Source organism: Anoplopoma fimbria, chromosome 6 (genome assembly GCF_027596085.1).
Source record: "Anoplopoma fimbria isolate UVic2021 breed Golden Eagle Sablefish chromosome 6, Afim_UVic_2022, whole genome shotgun sequence".
Lineage (NCBI taxonomy): Eukaryota > Metazoa > Chordata > Actinopteri > Perciformes > Anoplopomatidae > Anoplopoma > Anoplopoma fimbria.
Genome location: NC_072454.1, coordinates 9926814 through 9948470, shown reverse-complemented (window position 1 = coordinate 9948470; position 21657 = coordinate 9926814). Strand labels below are relative to the sequence as shown.

The following is a 21657-nucleotide window of genomic DNA, read 5'->3' as shown; positions in this document are numbered from 1 at the left end:
GATAAGTTGTGTATTATTTTCCTACATGGTTTTATAATTAGATAGTAATACACACGATTGATATCAACACCTGAAATCTGACTTCACGTGTTCGTCAAAACTCTGGCAAAGTTTTTTGTCGGCCCACTGAGTTAGTTTACACATGGGCAGCTTTTACTCCCTGCTTGTCATCAAATGGTTGGAGAAAAACGTCTGGATTTTATCTTTTTAAGGGTTTGAACGTCATCATGTTGAAATCTAAAACCTTCATGAAGAAGACCCGGGCGGGTGGGGTGATGAAGATAGTGCGCGAGCATTACCTGAGAGATGATATTTGGTGCGGGAGCGAAGTGTGCGCGGAATGCAAACAGGAGTCCACGGTGCTGCAGAGAGACGCGTGTGTTGAGAGCAACCTGTGCACGTATCCACACTATGTGATCCCTGACACTAATGTGGTTCTGCACCAGGTAAAAAGCCTCTCACAGCTTTACATGTGTACTCCACCATAAAGGTTCCTGTCATTGTCCATACAGATCATCATGTACTGTGATAATACAAACTTCATTACCTCATCTTATGGTTTTTGTGCTTCTAATATATCTATATATATACAGTTATATAATCTTATTTGTCTGTCTTTATATGACTATGATGTACAGTACCAGTCAAAGGTTTGGACACTCCTTCTCATTCAACTTTGAAGAATCTAAAATATAAAACATATTCTGGTTTGTTGAGCATTTGTTTGTTTACCACATAATTCCATATGTGTTCCTTCATAGTTTGGATGTCTTCAATATTAATCTACAATGTAGAAAAAAAATAAAGAAAAACCATTGAATGAGAAGGTGTGTCCAGACTTTTGACTGGTACTGTATAATCTTCTTTGTCTGTCTTTATTTGACTATGATGTCAGTATGTTGACAAGTTGCAGTGGAGGTCTATCATAAATGTATGGAATGGTGATTTCTTGATTCTAGGCCATTTTTATATCCCTTTGATAACCTTTTGCACCTTAATTCTGAATAGCTCTGAGACTCTTTACTCTTGTGTTTACTTTCTTTCTGTGTCCTACAGATTGACGTGTTGGAGGACCCTGTGATTCGTAATGTGATAATCCTTCAGACGGTGCTACAGGAGGTTCGCCACCGCAGTGCACCAGTCTATAAACGCCTGAAGGACATTATACACGAGAAAGAGAAATGCTTCTACACCTTTACCAACGAACATCACAGGTACAAAAACACCACTAACCTTTTTACTGCATCACAACATCTTCATTTCACAATAGTGATGTGTAAAAAAGCAAAAGCTTGTCAAAGTAATCTGAGAAAAACTACATTGCCCAGAGCCACATTCATTTACAACATTAATTTGCTTTTGAAAAGTATGACATAACTTTTTTTCCCTTTATGTCAATCTTACACATTCATCCTTATAATCTCTATTTTTCCAGAGACACATTCATTGAACGAGAACCCGGAGAGAGCGCCAATGACCGTAACGACCGCGCCATCCGTGTGGCTGCAAAATGGTACAGCCAGCACCTGAAGACGTCCGAGTCCGAAGCAGACGGACTCAAGGTGGTCCTCCTCACCAATGATCAAGGGAACAAGCAGAAGGCCGAGGAGAGCGGCTTGCTGGTGTACAGATGTAAGCGCTCTTTCTTCAGAGAAATGAAAATATTATCGGGCACGGTAGCAATTTGTTTCACATCAGTTTCCAAACGCGCTGCATATCAAGAATACAGCTGTTGTAAATTCTACCACAACTTGCAGAGGGTTACCAGTCGCTCTGATTCAACAACCACACATGTTTCAGCAAGCAGACGTCTCCTAGGGCCTTGTCACTATTTCCTGTTAGATACTAGAATGCTTTCAAATGGCATCAGATTTGTCACCAGTATTTATTCTCTTACGTTGTAGGTGAAGAGTACATCAAGAGTCTGATAGGAACCCTGAACTTGTGGACCGTCTGGCTTTGTCCAATGATGACAAGGTAAACTCTCTATCCTATTTACATATAGAAATAAAAGCGATTTGGTTATGCATGAGTTGTATCTGTTTGTCCCGTTTATACCCCTGCCCTTTCTTTGTGATTTATTCCTTGCATTAATTTATTTTTTCTTTCCCCTCTCAGCATGATATCACTAGCAGCAAGGTGTTATTCCCAGAGCACCTCCCCCTGTCGAGGATCCAAGCAGGAATTAAGGGCGGCACTTTCCTCCAGGGCACCTTTAGGGCCAGCAGGGACAACTACCTGGAGGCCACTGTCTTTGTTCAGGGAGAGGGTGAAGACAGCACAGAGGTGTGTTTGTGTGCATTTGTCTGTAAATGTACAGTGTTTTCTTGAAAAATCACCAAAATCTGGAAATGCAAGAATCACGCAGACATCTACTGGGTTTGAGTGAGAATTTGTCATGTTGTGATTTTCCATTTAGAGAAAAAATTACTACAGGTTAACTGACTGTAAGAAAGAAAAAGGACAGCATGCAAATGTTTAAAACTCTCTACTGTTCCTTCGTCTTGCTGCCAGGTGATCATCCAAGGTCTTCAGAACCTCAACAGAGCAGTGTACCAAGATGTGGTTGCCGTGCAGCTGTTGCCGCGCAATCAGTGGGTGGCGCCCTCCTCAGTCATGCTGCAGGATGAAGGCCCAGCGAAGGACGATAATGAGGAGGACAAAGAGGAGGAGGAGAGATCCGTGAGTTGGGGTTCGACTGAGAGGAATAGTTATTAGATTGTTTTTCTCTCTGCTTATAACTGAAGGTGTATGTTGCTACTTATAGTGTTATTGTCTGAATAAAACTCAGCAGGGTGTTCACGGGTGTGAATGGACAGTATCAGGGTTCTGTGCTACAACAAAAGAGACTAGCAATTGAATGATAACCACAATGTGGCTTTTGTAGTTACAGTTTCTCAATAACCCTTGTGTTCCTGTGTGTCTGAGCAGTTGAGGATATTAGCAGCTGAAGCAGCCAGGAAGCCAACAGGCAAAGTAGTGGGAATCATCAAAAGGAACTGGAGGCCATTCTGTGGCATGCTCAATATCTCCCAAATCAAAGAGGTAAGCCTCGACTTCTCTAATACCATGTGTCATACAGAGGTATTTTTTGATTGATTTTCAAAATGTCAAGCTGTTGATACGTCTCTGTGTACTGTTCAAACCGTCTAGCAACCTTCTTGTCCTATCCTCAGCATTGACCATCTCTTTCCTTTTCCTTACAGTCAACCCGCCATCTCTTCACCCCGGCAGACCGCCGTATCCCACGCATTCGCATTGAAACACGTCAGGCATCCACGCTGGCAGGCCAGAGGATCATGGTGGCCATCGACGGCTGGCCCAAACACTCCAGATATCCCAATGTGAGTTGGAACCTCTTCAGGCTGTCAAATATATCCTACATCTCTACTTGCCAAAGTTTGACCGAAACTTTGTTTTAGGTTTTCTATATTTCTATGACGCACTTCTTTAGCGTTGCACGTAATAAAATACGCACAGAAACACCAAGTCAGTCCTCGGAGATAAATCAGTCTTTTCTTCTTCTTTAGGGCCACTTTGTGCGCAGTCTGGGAAATGCCGGGGAGAAGGACACGGAGCAGGAGGTGCTGCTGCTGGAGCATGACGTCCCCCACCAGGCCTTCTCTCAGGCTGTGCTCAGTTTCCTTCCCAAGACGCCGTGGGCCATCACACCAGAGGTAATGCCTCTTGAGATACACTGAGTATTATTCTAGTGACGGTTTTGGTAATCATTTATCACCCTAAGATTCTAAGGAATGTGTGCATAGGTGTGTGTATGTATTGATGTTGATGTTTGTGGAACAGGACATGGAGAAGAGAGAGGACCTGAGGCATCTGACAGTGTGCAGTGTGGATCCTCCTGGATGTACAGACATAGATGACGCCCTGCACTGTAGAGAGCTGGACAATGGAAACCTTGAGGTGCACATACTGGACTCATACATTATAAAGTAGAAGAAAACATTTGTGTTTGCATAACGTATGGGACTAAAGAATTGTATTTGTTTGTTTGAAGGTGGGCGTCCACATCGCTGATGTAAGTCACTTTATCAGACCTGGCAACGCTATGGACAAAGAGGCTGCGAGCCGTGGCACCACTGTCTACTTGTGTGGCAAAGTAAGGAAAAACACACAAACTTGCATCCAAGTATTTTCACTTTCAATATCAGAATATGAACGTCACTACCAACATAAGACTTCCTGTTTGGGAACAGTATGTGAGCAGCAAACCTGTTTACAATGCAGTAGACATTTGACACCTTTGCCATGTTTTCAGCTATTTTATTTTTGTTGCATGTTGGCACAGTCCCCCATTATAAGCCAGACTGCAGCTTAATCACACAAATGTCTCTTCACTATTTGATTCATCTTTTTTTATCTCTGAATATATGCCTTGTAAAGAGGCCAAACACACTTGGTATTGAAAGTTCATTAAATCTAATTATGATTTCAGTCCAGTTTTTTGGGGGGGTTGTATTAAAAATGTGGATGTGTCATGCTAACCAATACGCTTACCTTGACTACGAAATAGTTGATTTTAGAATTTGTTGATTCCAAAAAAGATATTTTGACACAAAGAAGTTAAATAATTGTCATTGTGTGTCCATCAGAGGATTGATATGGTTCCTGAGCTGCTCAGCTCCAATCTTTGTTCTCTACGCTCCAACGTGGAAAGGTGAGGAGATGCATACACACTCGCACCATAATAAATATCATCAGCGCTCCTTCTTTTCACCAAATATTTCAGTGAATAAACAAACAAACTGATTTGCTGTTTAAATGTTTGTCTTTTTTTTTTTACCAGGCTGGCTTTCTCATGTATCTGGGAGATGAACCCCAATGCTGAAATCATTAAGACCCGGTTCACAAAAAGTGTCATTAACTCCAAGGTATATTACCAACACACGATGTATGATGACAGAAAACATAATCAAAATGTTTGGAGTTGATGTGTGAATCAAATGCACTGTGATATAACTACCACCTGCTTTCTATTTTTTTAAGACACAAAATTATAGGGTCAAGGTGTTTTCAAGTGTGATTTTTGTTAATGTGTGTTTCCTTGTTTTACAGGCATCTATGACCTACGCTGAGGCCCAGATGAGGATTGATGACACCACCCAGGACGATGACATCACCAAGAGCCTGCGAGGTCTCAACAAACTAGCCAAAGTGCTCAAGAGGAAGAGGATATTGAAAGGGTAAAGACTGGAAGTTAGGAGAGATAGAGGCTGAAGAATAGGTTTAAACAATGAAGGAGGATGTATTCTAATGCTATGGTCAGAAAATGCTCTTGGTTTGAGTTTTTACTGGTATACGCTGTGTGCTGTTGTCTTCAAAATGCATTCCAATTGACTGACATCTTAAAATTGAAGTCAATGTTTTATGTTACATTTGTTACCTTTCAGGGCGCTGACACTGTCTTCCTTAGAGGTCCGATTCCACATTGACAGTGAAACCCACGACCCCATTGACCTCCAGACCAAAGAACTCATGTAGGTGACTTCAAAAAAAGGAGCTTTCTGCAGAATCCTTTTTGAAACCCTTTTCTCTTCAGAAGCTCATTGTAATGTTTGTCAGGCTGTGTGTTTCGGACATATGCCTATAAGCTCTTCTCTTGTTTATTAGGGAGACAAACTCTATGGTAGAGGAGTTCATGTTGCTGGCCAATATTTCAGTTGCCCAGAAGATTTACGATGAATTTCCAGACTGTGCAATGCTGAGGAAACATCCGGCGCCGCCTCCATCTAACTACGACATCCTGCTCAAGGCTGCAAAGTCCAAGGTGAGTGGAGACGGATGGTCATGCAGAATATTTGCACTGGTTTTTAAAAGTTTTTTAATTGTCTGAGATTTAGCTAATTTAATGAATTGTCTTGTTATGAATGGAGGATGTTGTCCATTAATTAGCCACATCTCAGGTTTGTTCAGTGATTCAAACAAAAGGCTGGCATTTTAGTCTACGTATCAGTCTACTTAAGGGGGAACTGTATGCTCTTTAACTATCTGTTCCTGTGGGCAAATGTCAGTAAACAAAGGTCAAAGTTGCTATACAGCTGAACAGTAGAGTTTTATTATGGCCTCCATGATAAACATTACCTAACATCCATGCTCATTATTTCTACCATAAATATATTTTAAGTTGTCAACCCTGCGTTACCTTTTCTCTCCAGGATGTGGAGATCCACACAGATTCGGCAAAGGCCCTGGCTGACTCCCTTGACGTGGCCAGAGTGGACGGCTTCCCGTACTTTAACACGCTACTGCGCATCCTGGCCACTCGCTGCATGATGCAGGCCGTCTATTTTTGTTCCGGCATGGACAGCGATTTCCACCACTATGGCCTTGCTTCACCCATTTATACACACTTCACGTCCCCTATTAGGAGGTAAGAAAACAGATATTCTTCGCATCTTGACAAAAATTGTCGCGTTGGTCCTTTTATAACAAAGGCGTGCACAACCTAGACACTACAACAGCACAGTTCTTACTAACCATCTTATGTCTTCCATATTCATCCCTTTTTCTCTCCATCTGAACCTCTACCTCCTCCTCCATCCTCTTCATCTGCTCCTCTGCACAGGTACGCAGATATTATAGTTCACCGCCTGCTGGCTGTGGCCATAGGAGCAGACAGCACCTACCCAGATTTGATGGATAAACAAAAGCAGTCAGCCCTCTCCAACAACCTCAATTACAGACACAAAATGTCTCAGTATGCACAGAGGGCATCTGTGGCCTTCCACACACAGGTAAACACATGTGGACACCACTGGTTTGATTTCACATGAAAATCCCACTGTCCTGAACCCAGACCCATACTGCACAATTCAACACAAAGTCCTGCTTTTAATGAATATAATCTCTTTCCAGTTGTTCTTCAAGAGCAGAGGCATACTGAACGAAGAGGGATTTGTTCTGTTTGTGAGGAAGAACGCAATCATCGTACTCATCCCAAAGTTCGGCCTGGAGGGAACGGTCTTCTTTGACAGCAAAGACAAGTCCGGCCCAACCCTTGTTTTTGATGAAGAGGTATTATTATTATTTATTTTTTATTTTTATAATAGCTGGTTGGATCAACACTGATAAACTAAAACCATCAGTGAGTGCTGTGCTTTAAACATCTCTTCTGTAAATGTGTTCAGGGTCCCACTCTGAAAGTAGAGCAGCACACCTTCCGCATATTTGACAGGGTGAAGGTCACCATCAGCCTGGATGCCTCCAATATTCAGCACCAGAAGATCCGCATGTCTCTGATTGAACCTGTGGTAAGGACTGACTAACCTGAACTTGGGGTTCACTATCAAACAACCAGTTCTACACAATTATGGCTACCTGTACATACATACACGTAGATTTGTCTATTTAAGTTTTTTGGGTAATTGTTCAATTTACTCAAGACTACCAGCCTTTTAAGTTAATTGTCTTTATTTCAGATCGCTGGTGTGAGTGTTCCAGCCCCAGATGTTGAACCACAGGCCAAGAAACCAAAACTGGACCGCTGACGCAGAGAGCAGAGCAATTCACCCAAACCACCAGCTGATCCTCCAGATCAAGAAGTTGCAAAAGTCTATATGCGTTGACAAGATAAACGTTATATTTTGAGCAGCGGTGCTCGTTTTAATAAATCAACCTTTGTAAAGCTGTTTTGCTCTAACCTTACATGCACCACTCTGCTCGTTTTATATGATGTGAAACCTTTGTTAGTACATAGAGCAGTGTAACTTGTCAAAAATGTAGTTACAATCATTAAAGTGTTTTTTATTGTTATGCGTTATGTAAGCCCAGTGTTAAAGTACTTGGACAGAAAGTGGTTCATAATACAGACAAGTTTTATTGTCCACAGCAGTACTCAACTTAACAGGTGATCTTCTAATTCAGTTTAAAAAAATAATTTCTTCTGTAATTTATATAAGATGGAAGATTTCATAAAAACACATCAAAACAAAGTAGAGCTTGTTTATTGTAAAACAAAATAATAAAAAAAATTAGATCTGCTTAATATCAATGTTTTTTTTATTATTTGCCTTCTGGCCTCTTGTTTTTCAAAAGGGGCCCCTAAGCATTGCATGTCGAGTACCTCTGGTCTTGCTTAAAACAATTATGTAGCCATTAAGTCAAGATACACAAACTACCACCTCAAAAACATTTATTCTCAAGCTAGACAAAGAATTCATGTTAATTTAATGACAAGTGACAATCCAGCCCGTTTCTTGAAGTATATGAAACGAAACAAAAAACAACAAATGGCTCAATAAGCTTTTAATGTGATAGTGGTATTATTCATTGCGTCTTATTCACGAATAAATATTCTAACAATCCGAATAAGGTCCACCTGTGTTAACAACGCTTACTCATTCAATAAAAGAAATTCTGTAATCATAAAAAAATCATCATGATAAACTGTTTTATAAAAAGATAAATACAGTACAAATCTGATGTCATCTGAAAGTCAGGATCTATCATGTCAGCACCAAATGAAATGGTGACCTCAGCATCAATACAGCGTTCAAGGAGGTTATTGTTGTGCAAATTTGATACAGAAATTCTTCCTCTTTATCACACCAGTAAACAGTATTGGGTCCAAAAGAACTGTTGACTTATAATCATTAGTCATCAGTGTATTACAGTGGTACTAAGATGAATTATGGGTTAGTCATCTCCCTTCCAACCTGTGATGAAACGTATGATGAAACACACTGTGGTAGAGCATTTGCTCTCAGTATGACAAAATGAACTTTAAACCTTAAAAAAACAAACAAATAACCAATTGTGAAACCCCTCAGTTCAAACGGACCCCAATACCACTTACCAAATCAATACACAACATAAATGCTTTAAAAACATAGTGTAAACTTTGTTGTATTTGGTTGGAAATAAATCCTCTGGAAGAGGCGTCCCTTTAAAATGCATCCATCATAATGCTCAGTGGTGAGGATAAAATACCTGGAAAATAAGAAACTCACTTTTAGTGACACGTGAAGTAAATTGAAAAATGTATTTAAAAAACAATAAGAAGCCTTGCAGCACAACACTGTAAGTCTTCAAGATAATTTCAGGAATGTGTTTTAAATAAGTGCTGAAACTGCATTAGATCTAAAAGATACAAACACATGTATCCTCCACTCTGTGTTTGTGTGTAAAGGGTTAACTTACCTTTACTTTAGTGTGTCGAGTGAGTTGAAAGGCTTCTTCTGCCAGGTTTGAACTGAAGGACTCTTTGCCGTGACAGTCAGAGCCGATGCCATCTATAAGACTGGCGGTGCCTGCTGAGGTAGTGTTGTACCCGCTGTCCACCTGAATGCACACGAAAAGCAATCCTTTTTTTAGTTAGACAAACATCTCAACATGATATGACAAAAATATATAGTGACACAAAGAAAAGAACAAAGCAACTCTTTGTTCTGCCTGGATCAAACCGCTCACACTAACCTGCATGCTAGAATCGTAGCGTATGCTGCTTCCCTCTGCCAGAAGAGATAAAAACATATGAGAGCTTTCTGTTGCCGACACATTGCCCATACGAGAGCTTGTCAGCTGTTTCGAAAGCACTGCACCTTCCTCCTCTTCATCCTCCAACCTCCCTTCTGTCTCTGCCTCCTTGCCCTCCTCCATTCTCACAGGTTCCATAGGATCCAAGCTAACTCTCTCAGTGTCAGCGAGGTGTGCTTTGTGGACCAGGGGTGAAGATGGATCCAGGTCCATAAGGGGGAGAGAAGAGGAGGAAGAAAAGGAAGCTGGAGAGGAGAAGGGGAGTTGGTCCTCAGCCTCCTGATTGTCCTGAAGCTTAGGGTTGAGGATGGGGGAGATGAGGGGAGGGGAGGCCCAGCAGCGGACTCTGGTCCGGGGCTTAGGTCTGGCGTTGTGCTGGGGATCGTTGTGGCAAAGGAGGTGGTGTGGGGAGCAGCTACGAATGGGTGAGCAACCCTCGACAAATGGACTCTCGTTGAAAGGAGTGACATTTATGTCCAGGGAAACGCCCAGTGGAGTAAAATTGCTCTGCTGCTTCCTCTCAGCTAAAGAAAGAACATAGATTCAGATTCAGCTTGAAGAGAAACGCGAGTAGTTAAACAATTCTGCCCTATTTCTTATGTGTTACAAAAACATATAGTCTACCTGAGCATATGGGTGTGCGTGCTGCATGTGCAACAATAGGAGAAATTGTGGGCGAGACGAGGCCAGCAGGAGACGACCTATCGGGGAACAGAGGACTGGCGATGCTGCCGAGGCTGCAGTCCCGGAAGCAGCCATGCTGGATGGGACTGGACGAGAACTGACCCTATAGTAAAGACAATGCAAATACATGTTTGTTTAACAGTGCAAGTGTTAATTCAATAAGCAGTTTGATCCAAATACGAGAAAAAAAAGACGTGAAATCCTTGCTAAAAATCACTTTAAGCAAAAAATTAAGTTAAGTTAGCTGTTTCTAGTTTGTCAATAAACAGAACTTGGACTCTTGAAATAATTATTATTTGCATTCCTACACATCTCCACTTACCGTAGAGGGAGTCGGAGCAGACGCGCCACAGGATAAAGGGGAGCAAAAGATGGATGATATAGCTTCTCCTTCAGAAGCTGCGACCCGTCCTACAGCTCCCTCTTCTCGGTCTAGAGAGAGCCTCTGCTCCGTGATATGGCTTCTCTCTGGGCTTGGTGGGCTGGAGCTGTCAGAGCCGCTGTAGGTGCCCTGGCCATCGAGGAAGAGTTTTCGTCTTAAGGAAGAGGAGCTGAGGCTCTCCTGCACAGCATCACCTGCTTCCCCGTTGCGGTAATATTCCCCTGAGGAGAGGGTAGAAAAAGACGGACAAACGTGGTGACTTGTTAGTAAAATACTCTTTAATAACAGAACCTCGGATTTTATTGTACTGCCGTTTATAAATGGCTTACCCAGTACTTTCTCCATATCAAAAGCCAAGGGTAATGTAAGAGTTGTCTGACAACCAACTGTAAAAGAAACATAATGAAGTTGGATCAAAAACAAGTAACAAGATAGTGCAGGAAAGATGAAGAGATTGGGCACTGTTTGTAGAAAGTTAACCCTCTCAAAGAACACACCAACCTGAGATTTTTTCTGGCTCCTCTACAATCATTGCAGACATAGGACCTACAAGTGTAAAGACACAACACAGTCCCATTAACATGAAATGCTTAAATAATGTACAACACCAAAATGAAGGCAAACACAGGGATGAATATGTGGCTATGAAAGACTTTAGTCTTTAAAAGTAATATAAATACAGTTAAAAAGTAGTATAACATTTGGATAAACTTACTTTTCATATACACCTGAGGACCTTTACGGCTGTCTGGTGCTGCCCAGGGCGAAGGCACAATGGCTCCTTTGGTGAAAAACTTTATTGGGAGACAGCCAGATTACATATTTACCAAATAAATCAATAAAAATCATTAATATTATATAATAACTTCTCTATCCAATGTGATTTCGTTTTGATAAGAATCTCATACCTGCTCAATAGCATTCTGTCGCTTTTCCTCAATGTCGGAATCCATCCTAGATGGGTAGGGAAAAGATTTGACACATGAATTCCATCTTTAAATTTGTTCTGCGCATTTCCATTTTAACACACCGGGATATGAATTTCTTTTCACCCTTCACAGGTAACTTCAGTTTTGTCACAATGTCATCCTTGATACCTACATAAATACTGTGCCTACTGTGTTTCAGAACATACCTCGTCTGGCTGAGGTAAAAAGATTGTCGCTGGATGTCCTCTGCGTCTATGTGTACTGGGAGAAGACTGGCCATTTCATCGATAGACCAGTTAAACTTGGGTGGAGTCTGAGGGAGAGAATAAAAGACTACATATCAGTATAGCTAAACAACTTGTGGACATATTACAGTATTTAGATATTTGCTGTGTGACAAAGCGGGGCACACAGCAGTAGGACTAGTTATGTGAGGTGATGGGTGTGAGGTGTTCAAACTGACCGCTCTACAAGGCTTGGACTTGAAGACAGATGGGCTTGGCACCAGGGCTTCCCGGAGGTGGTGGTAGTCATTGGGACTCTCAAATGGGTTTCTCACTGAAGGCCTGCCTGGAGTCTCTGGGGTGATCTGTAACGTGAGCTCAACATGGTCCCCCATCTTAGCTGAAGAATAGCAGTCTGGAAGGAAAAGGACATTTAAGACATATAATTGACAAGGGATAATCCACTCAAAGGACAGTTTATATTGTATTGTATCGTGAGCCATTTATTTATTTTGTTGATTTAAGGTTATTTGAGTTGCATTGCTTCCCCTGTTACTATAGCAGTAGCCTTCAAATGTAGCAATTAGCTTTGACTTAGTGTAGAAGGAATCTCCTTCTGTCCTCTTTCTTAACACACCACTTTACTGAAATGTATATATTATTATGTGGTAACGTTGGTACTTACATCTGTTGAGGAGCCAGGACTTTGAACACCCAGCTAAAAGAAGATCTTCATTGATCAGTCAGCAAACAATCGGAAGCGAGAGGTTTCAAAACCAACGTTTATTTCAATTTCCCCCATAAGCCCCGCTAGCCAATAGAAACGTAGCAGGAAGTTCTGGGGAACCAATCAGCGAAGACGTGTCGTCACTTCCGCCTACAGCTAGCTGAGCTGGAAAGGAAGCTAACGAACTAGCTAGCTGATACAGTCCCTTAATGAAAGCGCTTTTCACATGTTTGGGAGCTCGTATCTAAAATGAATGCGAAACTTTTAACATCTGGCTCATCTGTTTAAAAAAACCGTAATATTTTATAGCGTAAAATACCTCCTAGAGTCTTTATTGTTAGCCACCTGCTAGCAAACGCTGGCTAACGGGACACTATGGCAAGTGCAGCTAATGCAAACCTCAATACAGTCCGGGAGACCATGGACGGTACATGTATATTTTACATGAATGAACATGCAGTAGTTTGTGTTTTTATTGTGATAAAATAATGTCAGACAATGCACCTAAATAATGATGTCTGGATAACTTAACGTGTCCCTTTCTGTCTCACACCAGTGCTGCTGGAGATCTCCAGGTTGCTGAACACAGGTCTGGACATGGAGTCTCTGTCCATATGTGTGAGACTGTGTGAGCAAGGCATCAACCCAGAGGCTCTGTCTGCAGTCATCAAAGAACTGAGGAAAGCTTCTGAAACACTCAAGGTACAGAAACTTAATCTACTAACATTAACATTATTAACTCACTAAGTCATATACACTAACATTAATGAAGAGAACATGGTGTGGGCTGTGAAGGAGGGTTAAGTCCCAGTCATTACATGACATTACAGTCATTTTATCCACTTTTATCCAAAGCGACTTACAATAAGTGTATTCAACATAGGTATTCAAGAGAACTACTAGTCACCAGAAGTCATAAGTGCATCTCCTTTCTTAAACAAGCATCTAAGAGCATAAACCAGAGCAAAAGTACAGTGCAGAAACAAACTAATACGAATACAATAAGTGCAACAAACTAATATGAATACAATAAGTGCAACAAACTAATATGAATACAGTAAGTGCTAAGCGGAAGGCTCAGGGTAGTACTTTCTTGAAGAGGTGAGTTTTCAGCCTGCGCCAAAAGATGGGCAGCGACTCTGCTGTCCTGATGTCAGTGGGGAGTTCTGTTCCTGTTTACTGACATCCGTAACTGCTGATCCATATTCATTTTTTTAAGAAATCAGGTCCAAATGCCAAAGTGAAATTACCACACCTCAATGTAGTGTCTTACAATGTCTGTCACTTATGACTTCTGGTGACTAGTAGTTCTCTTGAATACCTATGTTGAATACACTTATTGTAAGTCGCTTTGGATAAAAGCGTCTGCTAAATGACTGTAATGTAATGTAATATCCAATTGTCCAAAAACGTCCTGAATTTGCAATGATATACCAGGGAAAAGAGCAGAAAGCCCTCACGTTTTAGTATTGTAACCAGTGTGTAGTGAAGTGTTTTAAAAAAATAAAATAATATATTATAAATGAATTGCATGTGATGGATAATTGAAATCTTCATAAACTTTCCGTTGATCAATTAATCAAGCTCAATCACTCATTGAGATGTTAGATTGGCGTCAATATGACAGCATTCACCATCTCACAAAACTAGTGAAGTGTCGGACTTAAAAAGGAAGAAGCCTACAGCTGCTGTCTTCATCATGCTTTTTGTATCCCAACCTAGATATCTTCTGAAATGGTAAATTGTTAACAGAGCTGTTTGATAAAACAATAAAAAAAATGTTTTTCTGCCGTGCCATTAATACTGGGGTATCCCTCTCTTGAATATCCATGGGTGCATTAGAACATTGTGCGTAATAGCGCATATTGATAAGCATGACTGTTTTACAGATATATTGCATTTCTATGATTTTTTTTGAACTAATGTGATGAGGTATCGGAGCCTGAAAAAAGTAAAATATGTACATATTTCAGAATTGTGTCCTGTGCACAGTTGTAGCCCGTCCATAAAGCAGTAGCAATTTGATTATAAAAAACACGGTATAGTGATCTCATAATTAATCATACTGATGCATCACTGCCACTTTTATATTTATTTTCTCTTTCAGGCTTCTGAAAACTGCACTAACTGAAGTTGCAGCCTGATCTTCTCTGTATGAACTTTAATGGGATCATGCCCCATTCCTGGATCTGTACCTACGATGGGCGGCCTGTGTGTTGGCGGTGTGTCCTCTGGGCCTCCATGGTGACTAACTCTTCCTGTTCCCTGCTTTGACTTGTGTCTTGAGTTTTTGTGCGGAGGTGTCGACCTCAGTCCTCGTCTCAAACCCAAATCTTCTCCCGACATGAGGGCATGCTCGGCCATTTTGCCTCAGAATTGCTTGCAAGTTTCTCCTCCGGCCATTTGTAGAGTGGAAGATCAGAGTGGTTTTAGCATTTCCATCCTGCCTTAATTTAAGAGCATACTTACAATTTCTGATAGTCAACTTGTATTGCACTTCTCATAAGAAAAAGTTTTTATGATCATTTGTATGAATTGTTTTTAATTTTGTGTTGGCATAATGCATTTTTCGACTTAATAATTTTGATATTTTCATTGTCTGCTTAACCATCAATGATGGCAAAAAGTCTAAATTAAAATGTTACAGTCAACGACCACAAGGTGGTGTTGTGTCATTCTTCTTCTTATCTGAGACATGGGTGTTTATTAGGCGTTAGGTTTTAACTGTGCGAGTTTCCACTCATAGTTTCCCTGATGTTTGAGACCAGTTAAATACTGAGATTTTATCAGGCACTTTTTGAATCATATTTTCCCAATTTATTTACCATGATGTCCTTTTTCCCAATGTGGCCTTGATCCCATTGTAGAACATAACAAAGCATTTTTCCCCAGTGATGTAATCCGTAATGGCTTTCAAATGGGACTTGAAATTTTCTTAAGGATTGTGCAAAGGAAATGATCTTTCCTGTCACACTAGGTGAAAGGGAAAAAGATACAAACACGAAGCATGCAGGGGCGATCACATCAACATGTACAAAAGAGAAGACATGAACAAGGGTCATTCTTTACAGCAGGATGTCCTGTTGAACTTAAAATCTTTACCCCCTTTATGTCTATCCACACAAACAAAACAAAAAAGAATTTGAGATTTATTGCAAACTTGACAAAAAAAAAAAAACCTGTCTTTGATCAACCAGAAATGAAGCCCCTACATCATGTGTCTAACCACACAGAGCATTGTTTTGTTTCTCCACCGTCTGTGAAATAGCTCTATTCATCTTCGAGACGAGCGAAAATGCTGAGAGCACAGAACATTCCTCCACAGGCCAATATACGGGCTAGAAGCGACCTCTCATCCGAAAGGGCTTGAATCAGTAGCTCTTGAATGTGTGTGTGGTGTGTGTGTGTCCCTCTATGTGTGTGTTAGAGTTTAGGTGTTCCTGCAGCGCTGTGGATGTCTACAAATGAGTAGCCCCCCCAAGCCATCTGACAGTCACGCCTCACCCCTCACAGGCACACCACAGAGAGAGCCGGCGAGCGAGCGGGAGAGTGTGTGAGTGTGTGTAAGCACTTCTGTCTTCCTCTGCTTTGTCTCGCCATCTTGACTGACAGGCTGTGAGTCTAAATCTCTGTACCGCTGCTTTGATCTCTTAACACAGTATCTCTGTGTTCCTCAATACCAGCATCGTGTTAGCCAAGTATGAGAGGCGTACAGATACTGGCGCAGTGGCTCTCCTTGATCGCTCATGAGCCTAAACAACCCCTGGCCTCCGTGGGGGGGCGAGCTGCAGGAGCTGTTGATGGAGGGTAGACCCACATTGAGAATCCTTTTCTTTTACAAAGAGTTATGCACGGCTTGATTGGCTACTGTGGGCGTGGGATTCAGGATTCATTGCTCTCTGTTTGATGTGTTTGAAGGGTTTCTCCTGATCCCAGCCGGCTACTTTGATCTCCATAAAACAAAATATTCTCAAATCCCATAGTCCTGGCTGAGAGATTAGCGTCCATATATGCATAAACATCTAAGAGGTGTTCAACTAGGCCACTGGTCAGGTCACATGACTGTATAAACTTATGCAGGTCCTCGCATCTGAACTTCTAAAGGTGTTTATGTTTGTATGTCTGATAATTATCCGGGCTGACGATTATTTTTCTGATAAATGAGGGCAGTCTCATTTAAAAGTGAAAGATTACGGTTCAGGTGTGCGCAATGGATATTACAAAAATAATTAGACTGGACTGATTAGAAGTTTCTTATGCATAAGAAAAGGTGGTCTGTTGATGTTTTTACAAAAGTAAATTACAAACATAGTGTAGAGTAGAAGGCAAGTGTAACCAAAGTCAAAGATCTCTATGTGCACAGTTATATTTAGGTTACTAATTACCATTAGCCATAAACAGGTAGGTCTAATGGTCTCCCTGCAGGGACAAGGTTTTGTTTGTTATGTCCATTTCATTGCAAATTATATGATAATTTCATGGCTAGAATGTTAAGTTTTGAGCCTTTATTTCTGATGAGTTCTTTCGGTTGGATAAATAATAAAAAACTTGAGTGGTGTTTCAGGAAAGGAACTTTTTTAATTGTAAAGACAAAGTGTCTAAGAGGTTATATTCTTGGCCGACAGACGTTTCAGCACTGCAAAGGTATTTTTGGTGTTTGATAAATCCATGTGGGCTGGGTAAAGAATATTTACTCATTTTCTTGAGTTTGGTATATTGTATGCTATGATTCTACTCCATAATATAATATACTATATATATATATATATAGTACTTTAATATAAATTGGGAATATAGCACTGTTTACTCCACTACATTTATTTGACAGCTGTAGTTATTTTGCTGCTTAAATAGTTTAAAAGACTATAATATGCATATAAAATATGATGCATCGTGATAAACTAGATTTAACCACGGCTTGTAAAATATTTGAAATTCGCTCCACAGCCACCAGATTTAACTTTAAGATCTTTAATAGACCATGCAGCTTTCATTTTTTTCTTTCATACAAATCTAAGTACAATTTTGAAGGCAGGACTTTTGCTTCTAATGGACTAGTTTTACATTGTGGTATTTCTGCTTTTACTTAAGCAATCAGAATAGTGTTTATATGGATGATAATAAATAGCATAACTTACTAGATAGATAGCAGCATTTTCTTAATCCCCTGAAACCCAATTATTGATGCCCTATAGCGGTGTGCATCCTGAAGAGATCATACTTTATACAGGTCTGTATTCTGGCACTGAAGTGATTGATTCATTAATCTTTCTGTAACTGATCGAACCTTCATCCTTCAGCCCTGTGACGCTTCACTGACTGTTTGTTTTTTTTCCCTGAGAGGAGCTCTGTGACCTTGTTAGATCTTACTCCAGTACGCCACCCTTGATCACATACAGGCCGCACTTAAACACCGTAGGATTATACTATTTAGGTCCCAATTAAATTCACAGCAAGGAGATTGGATCATAAACTCTTTAAAGGATCGTTAACAATCATTAGACAGGATAATGGGATGGCAATCAAAATATGTAAAAAAAAAAATTAAAAAAACTTACAAAGTCTTTTAGTGACTTTGTTATTTTTGGACATTTTCCAAGCTGATTAATGTAGAATTGATTGATTTACAGTTGTAATTAGCTGTCTCCTGCATAGATGCATAATAATCATATATCTCCCTGCTTGTTTTTAAGTATTAATTGGTTTCATTAACAAAAGCAGTTAATTGAATAACAATTAACAAAGTTGGTGATGGCATCGACGTAGCGCCTGCAAACTCCCTTGTGTTTTCCTTACGATGATAATGAAACCACCTTTTTATCAGATTGGAATTTTGTGTGTTGGACTATGTAATGACTAATATGATATTGGGCTTATTAGTTTATTCGAGTGGCTCACTGAGGCGTTAAGCTGGTGTTGAGCACGTTGTGTTTAACAGGTAGGCACCATATGCCGCCTTAATCAGACATTGGAATCACATTTGGTTGTTAAATTGTCTCCCAATAAAAGCAGGTAGTAAAACAAATCCAGTTAATTCAATTTAAGGCGAGTTTTGGTTGAAGTGAACAGCTGTTCATGTTTGTTGAATTGTTTTAACATCCCTTCTCTTTTTTTTTTTTTTTGTTCTTCCTTTTTAAAAAAAAAAAAGGTTTAACTCCAACTGCCTGTTTGTTCTTCAACTTTTCTTGTTGAATATAGAGATGGAGGGAGGACTAGCTGTCCACTCTCCTTAAAAGAAGACAATGCCAGGCATATTGTAGTGACAGCTTGCATTGTGTGTGTGTGTTTAAGAGGAAGAGAAGAGACAGGACAGAGCATGTGTGCGTGTATGTTAGAAAAACAGAAAAATAGAGAAAGTGTGTGTGTGTGTGTGTGTGCATGCATGTGTGTTGCAGTGACAGCTTGTATTCTCCGTGATTAATGATGTGCTGTGTGACTTGATAAGTGCTTCGGAGGACCAACGCTTGTTTCAATTAGACCTTGTGAAGGTCGCGACGCCGCGCCGGCCTCTCATTATCATATCCATAATCAATCCACATTATCATAGGAGAATGTGTGATATCTTGGTCATACACACAAATCCAGGGGATGAGCACACACACAGACACCTAATCACATACCAAAACACAATGACGTACACTCTCACTCACTAGAGCACACACACACACACGCACACACACACACACACACACACACACACACCCTTCACTCCATGTTGATTTGAACCATAACAGTGGCTGTCGGAACGGATTGTCTGTTCAGATTAAGAGTGTGTTTCTGAGAATTAAGCAGCGTTGATGGTGGTGGCATTTCAGATCCCCTCTGCAGACACAAATGCCAAAACATCATTCTGTCATCCCCCTCCTTCTCTCTCACACACACACACACTCGCACACACACACACACACACACACTTAACCAGGACCCTGGGGCATTTTTAATAGAGGCGAAGTGATTCGTATGTTTTTACTCCTCTAATGAGAACAGATTGAGTGGTATTTACACTTCATCGGCTGATCTAACCACCTACACATTTCCCTCATGCTTCTGCTGCTCACTGGCCAAAACAGACATGTGGAAGGGACCAGAGCTTGGCTTTCAAACTGCGACACAACATGAGTATTATCTTCGTCTCTATGGCTCATGATGGCACTACGGCAAGATACATATGAGTAGCAAAACTGTAGCTAGATTTAGTTTCCTAAAGGAGGCTGTTTGAATTTGTCTTAGACAGTAAACATGGTGAGGAAAAAGGAGTCTGAACCAGATTCAAATCTCTGGCAAGCACATTGTTCCAGGGAATCTTTAATTTAATCAGTAAGCCTACCTGAGATCAAAACATAGGCCTACATAAACGGCAAACACGGGTCAACTATTTCATCCAAAAACATTCAAACAACAAGCTAATGTAGACTAGATGATACAATAACATGAATGAAGGCAAAAATCACACACAACTGGAGCATCTACAGGACTCAATGATATAAAAAATGAATTAACTCGGTAATATACAGTGGAATTTTCCCAAGTGGTCAAGATTGCAAAGTCTGATGGGGGAAACTTAAAGTACTTTAACAGCTTGAAATGGCATTGCGCTCCTCATTTTCAAACTCACAATAGACAGTTTTAAAAAAAGGATAACAATTGATGCAGCAGTAGCAGAAATATCATCTTTTTTTATTCCATGCATCCTTCTTTTTTGTAAAAACCTGCCGCCTACGTTACCCACAATGCAATTCAATAGCCGACAGTTTAGTCTGAGATCTGGGTGTGTTACGTATCCTCTAATGTGGCCTCAAGCAAAGCGGGCTACAGAGGTCTCACTTCTTTATAACTCCACACCCCCAGATTTTTTTAATTTGTAGTCTTCGGTCCGAGCCGATGCTGACTCAAGTGACATCACTTGAGAAACTTAATCCACTTCCACAGGGCTCTCTCAGAAAACTTTCAAAAAATACTTTGCAGGTTGATTGGATGAACCGTCCGTCAATCAAAGTGTGAAAGAGGCCAGTCAGGTGAAGAGCTTAAAAACATCTCCTCCATTGAGAAAAGCCTTCAGCGTCATTCTTTGCTCTTCATCAGTGAAGAAATATTCTCTAGTTCTGATATAACTGATAATACTGCAGCATTTACGCTGGCCTTGTTGGGAGCCATTATGGCTTGAAAAAAACGAACAACACACACACCTAAACCAGGCCTGTAACTACCAGTTTCTCCTCACTGAATACTATTTGACCACTTTGGTTCTGACACAAATGCATTATGCTACCGGAAGCCTAACAAGATGGATTGTTGTGGGATCTTGTGATATTGTGAGGATCCTGCCAGGTAAGTAGTACTACGCAAAACGAACTTTGATGTGTAAAATCATTGGCGTTCCCCTTTATTATTACACAGCTTATGTATGAATTTGTGTCTTTCTTCTCCTGTAATTTTATACTTCACTAACTGGACAGATTTTGCAGCAAGTATCGGTTCATTGTTTCATTTCATGGGAGTTTAAGCACAATAGCTGCTGTAGGAATTAAACCTATGACCTTCCTGTTGTGAGACAAAGTCATTTCCCACCAGGGCATCCTGCAACCGACTGCTAACAGGGTTCTCTTAAAACACCGGTTGCTTAGCAGACCGTGGATGGATAACCTAAAATGAAAAATGAAGCAAAATATACCATCTAAGGTTATAATCACAGATAATTTATTTAGGCTGACATATTACTCATCAGGCCCTTGTTCATGTCATCATTTGTAGGCTAACTGGGTTCATATCAGTAAATCTATCATCAGATGACGCCCCAAGCCTGAAAAGTTCCAGGGCACTGCGGCCTTGGAGGTTAAAACTGAACGTCTCACTATATTAAACACTTAAAGGTGGGAATGAATCAGCTGCTTAACACTGATGGCTTTATCGTGTATTTTCTACAGATGGAGAAAGAGAGTCGTGACATTTCTTTTTGGCAAGGAAAAGGCCATACTCAGCAGGAGTTATCAAAGGCAAAAAGTAAAAAGTTCGAGTTAGCTATCTCTCTCTCTCTTTCCCCCTCTCTCTCTCTCTCCCTCTCTCTTCCCCTGGAGATACTCATGTTAAGCATAATTAAGCAGATTTGATTAGCATCAAGCCTGGCTTCCTCTCTTGACTTTTAATGAATGTAAATCTACCATCTACATCCTAAAGATTAATTTCTGCCAATTAAAAAACACAAGAGGGCTTATTGGAGAG

At 40.6% G+C, this 21657-nt stretch overlaps 3 protein-coding genes across 3 annotated transcripts; 2 read left to right on the top strand and 1 right to left on the bottom strand.

Annotated features, from left to right (window-relative positions):
• The first annotated feature begins 115 nt into the window (after positions 1-115).
• On the top strand, positions 116-8003 carry dis3 (DIS3 exosome endoribonuclease and 3'-5' exoribonuclease). Its single transcript, XM_054600243.1, is given in 22 exon segments — positions 116-446; positions 1057-1214; positions 1436-1632; positions 1905-1925; positions 1928-1977; positions 2119-2286; positions 2515-2682; positions 2932-3045; positions 3207-3344; positions 3531-3677; positions 3805-3921; positions 4016-4117; positions 4611-4675; positions 4805-4889; positions 5074-5201; positions 5409-5495; positions 5629-5785; positions 6174-6388; positions 6584-6752; positions 6874-7032; positions 7146-7268; positions 7437-8003. Coding segments are annotated over 22 exon segments (2856 nt in total). The 5' UTR covers positions 116-227; the 3' UTR covers positions 7506-8003.
• An 854-nt stretch (positions 8004-8857) lies between these two features.
• bora (bora aurora kinase A activator) lies at positions 8858-12504 on the bottom strand. Its single transcript, XM_054600245.1, has 12 exons — positions 12397-12504; positions 11951-12126; positions 11694-11800; positions 11467-11512; positions 11274-11352; positions 11060-11104; positions 10888-10944; positions 10499-10779; positions 10117-10279; positions 9433-10016; positions 9157-9297; positions 8858-8946 (listed from the first exon to the last, which is right to left on the bottom strand). The coding sequence occupies exons 2-12, from the start codon at positions 12104-12106 to the stop codon at positions 8926-8928; spliced, it is 1680 nt and encodes a 559-aa protein (XP_054456220.1). The 5' UTR covers positions 12107-12126; positions 12397-12504; the 3' UTR covers positions 8858-8925.
• Positions 12505-12546: 42 nt separating this feature from the next.
• On the top strand, positions 12547-15098 carry mzt1 (mitotic spindle organizing protein 1). Its single transcript, XM_054600583.1, has 3 exons — positions 12547-12865; positions 12995-13140; positions 14546-15098. Exons 1-3 carry the CDS (start codon positions 12814-12816, stop codon positions 14567-14569), a joined length of 222 nt encoding a protein of 73 aa, XP_054456558.1. The 5' UTR covers positions 12547-12813; the 3' UTR covers positions 14570-15098.
• Positions 15099-21657: the final 6559 nt, after the last annotated feature.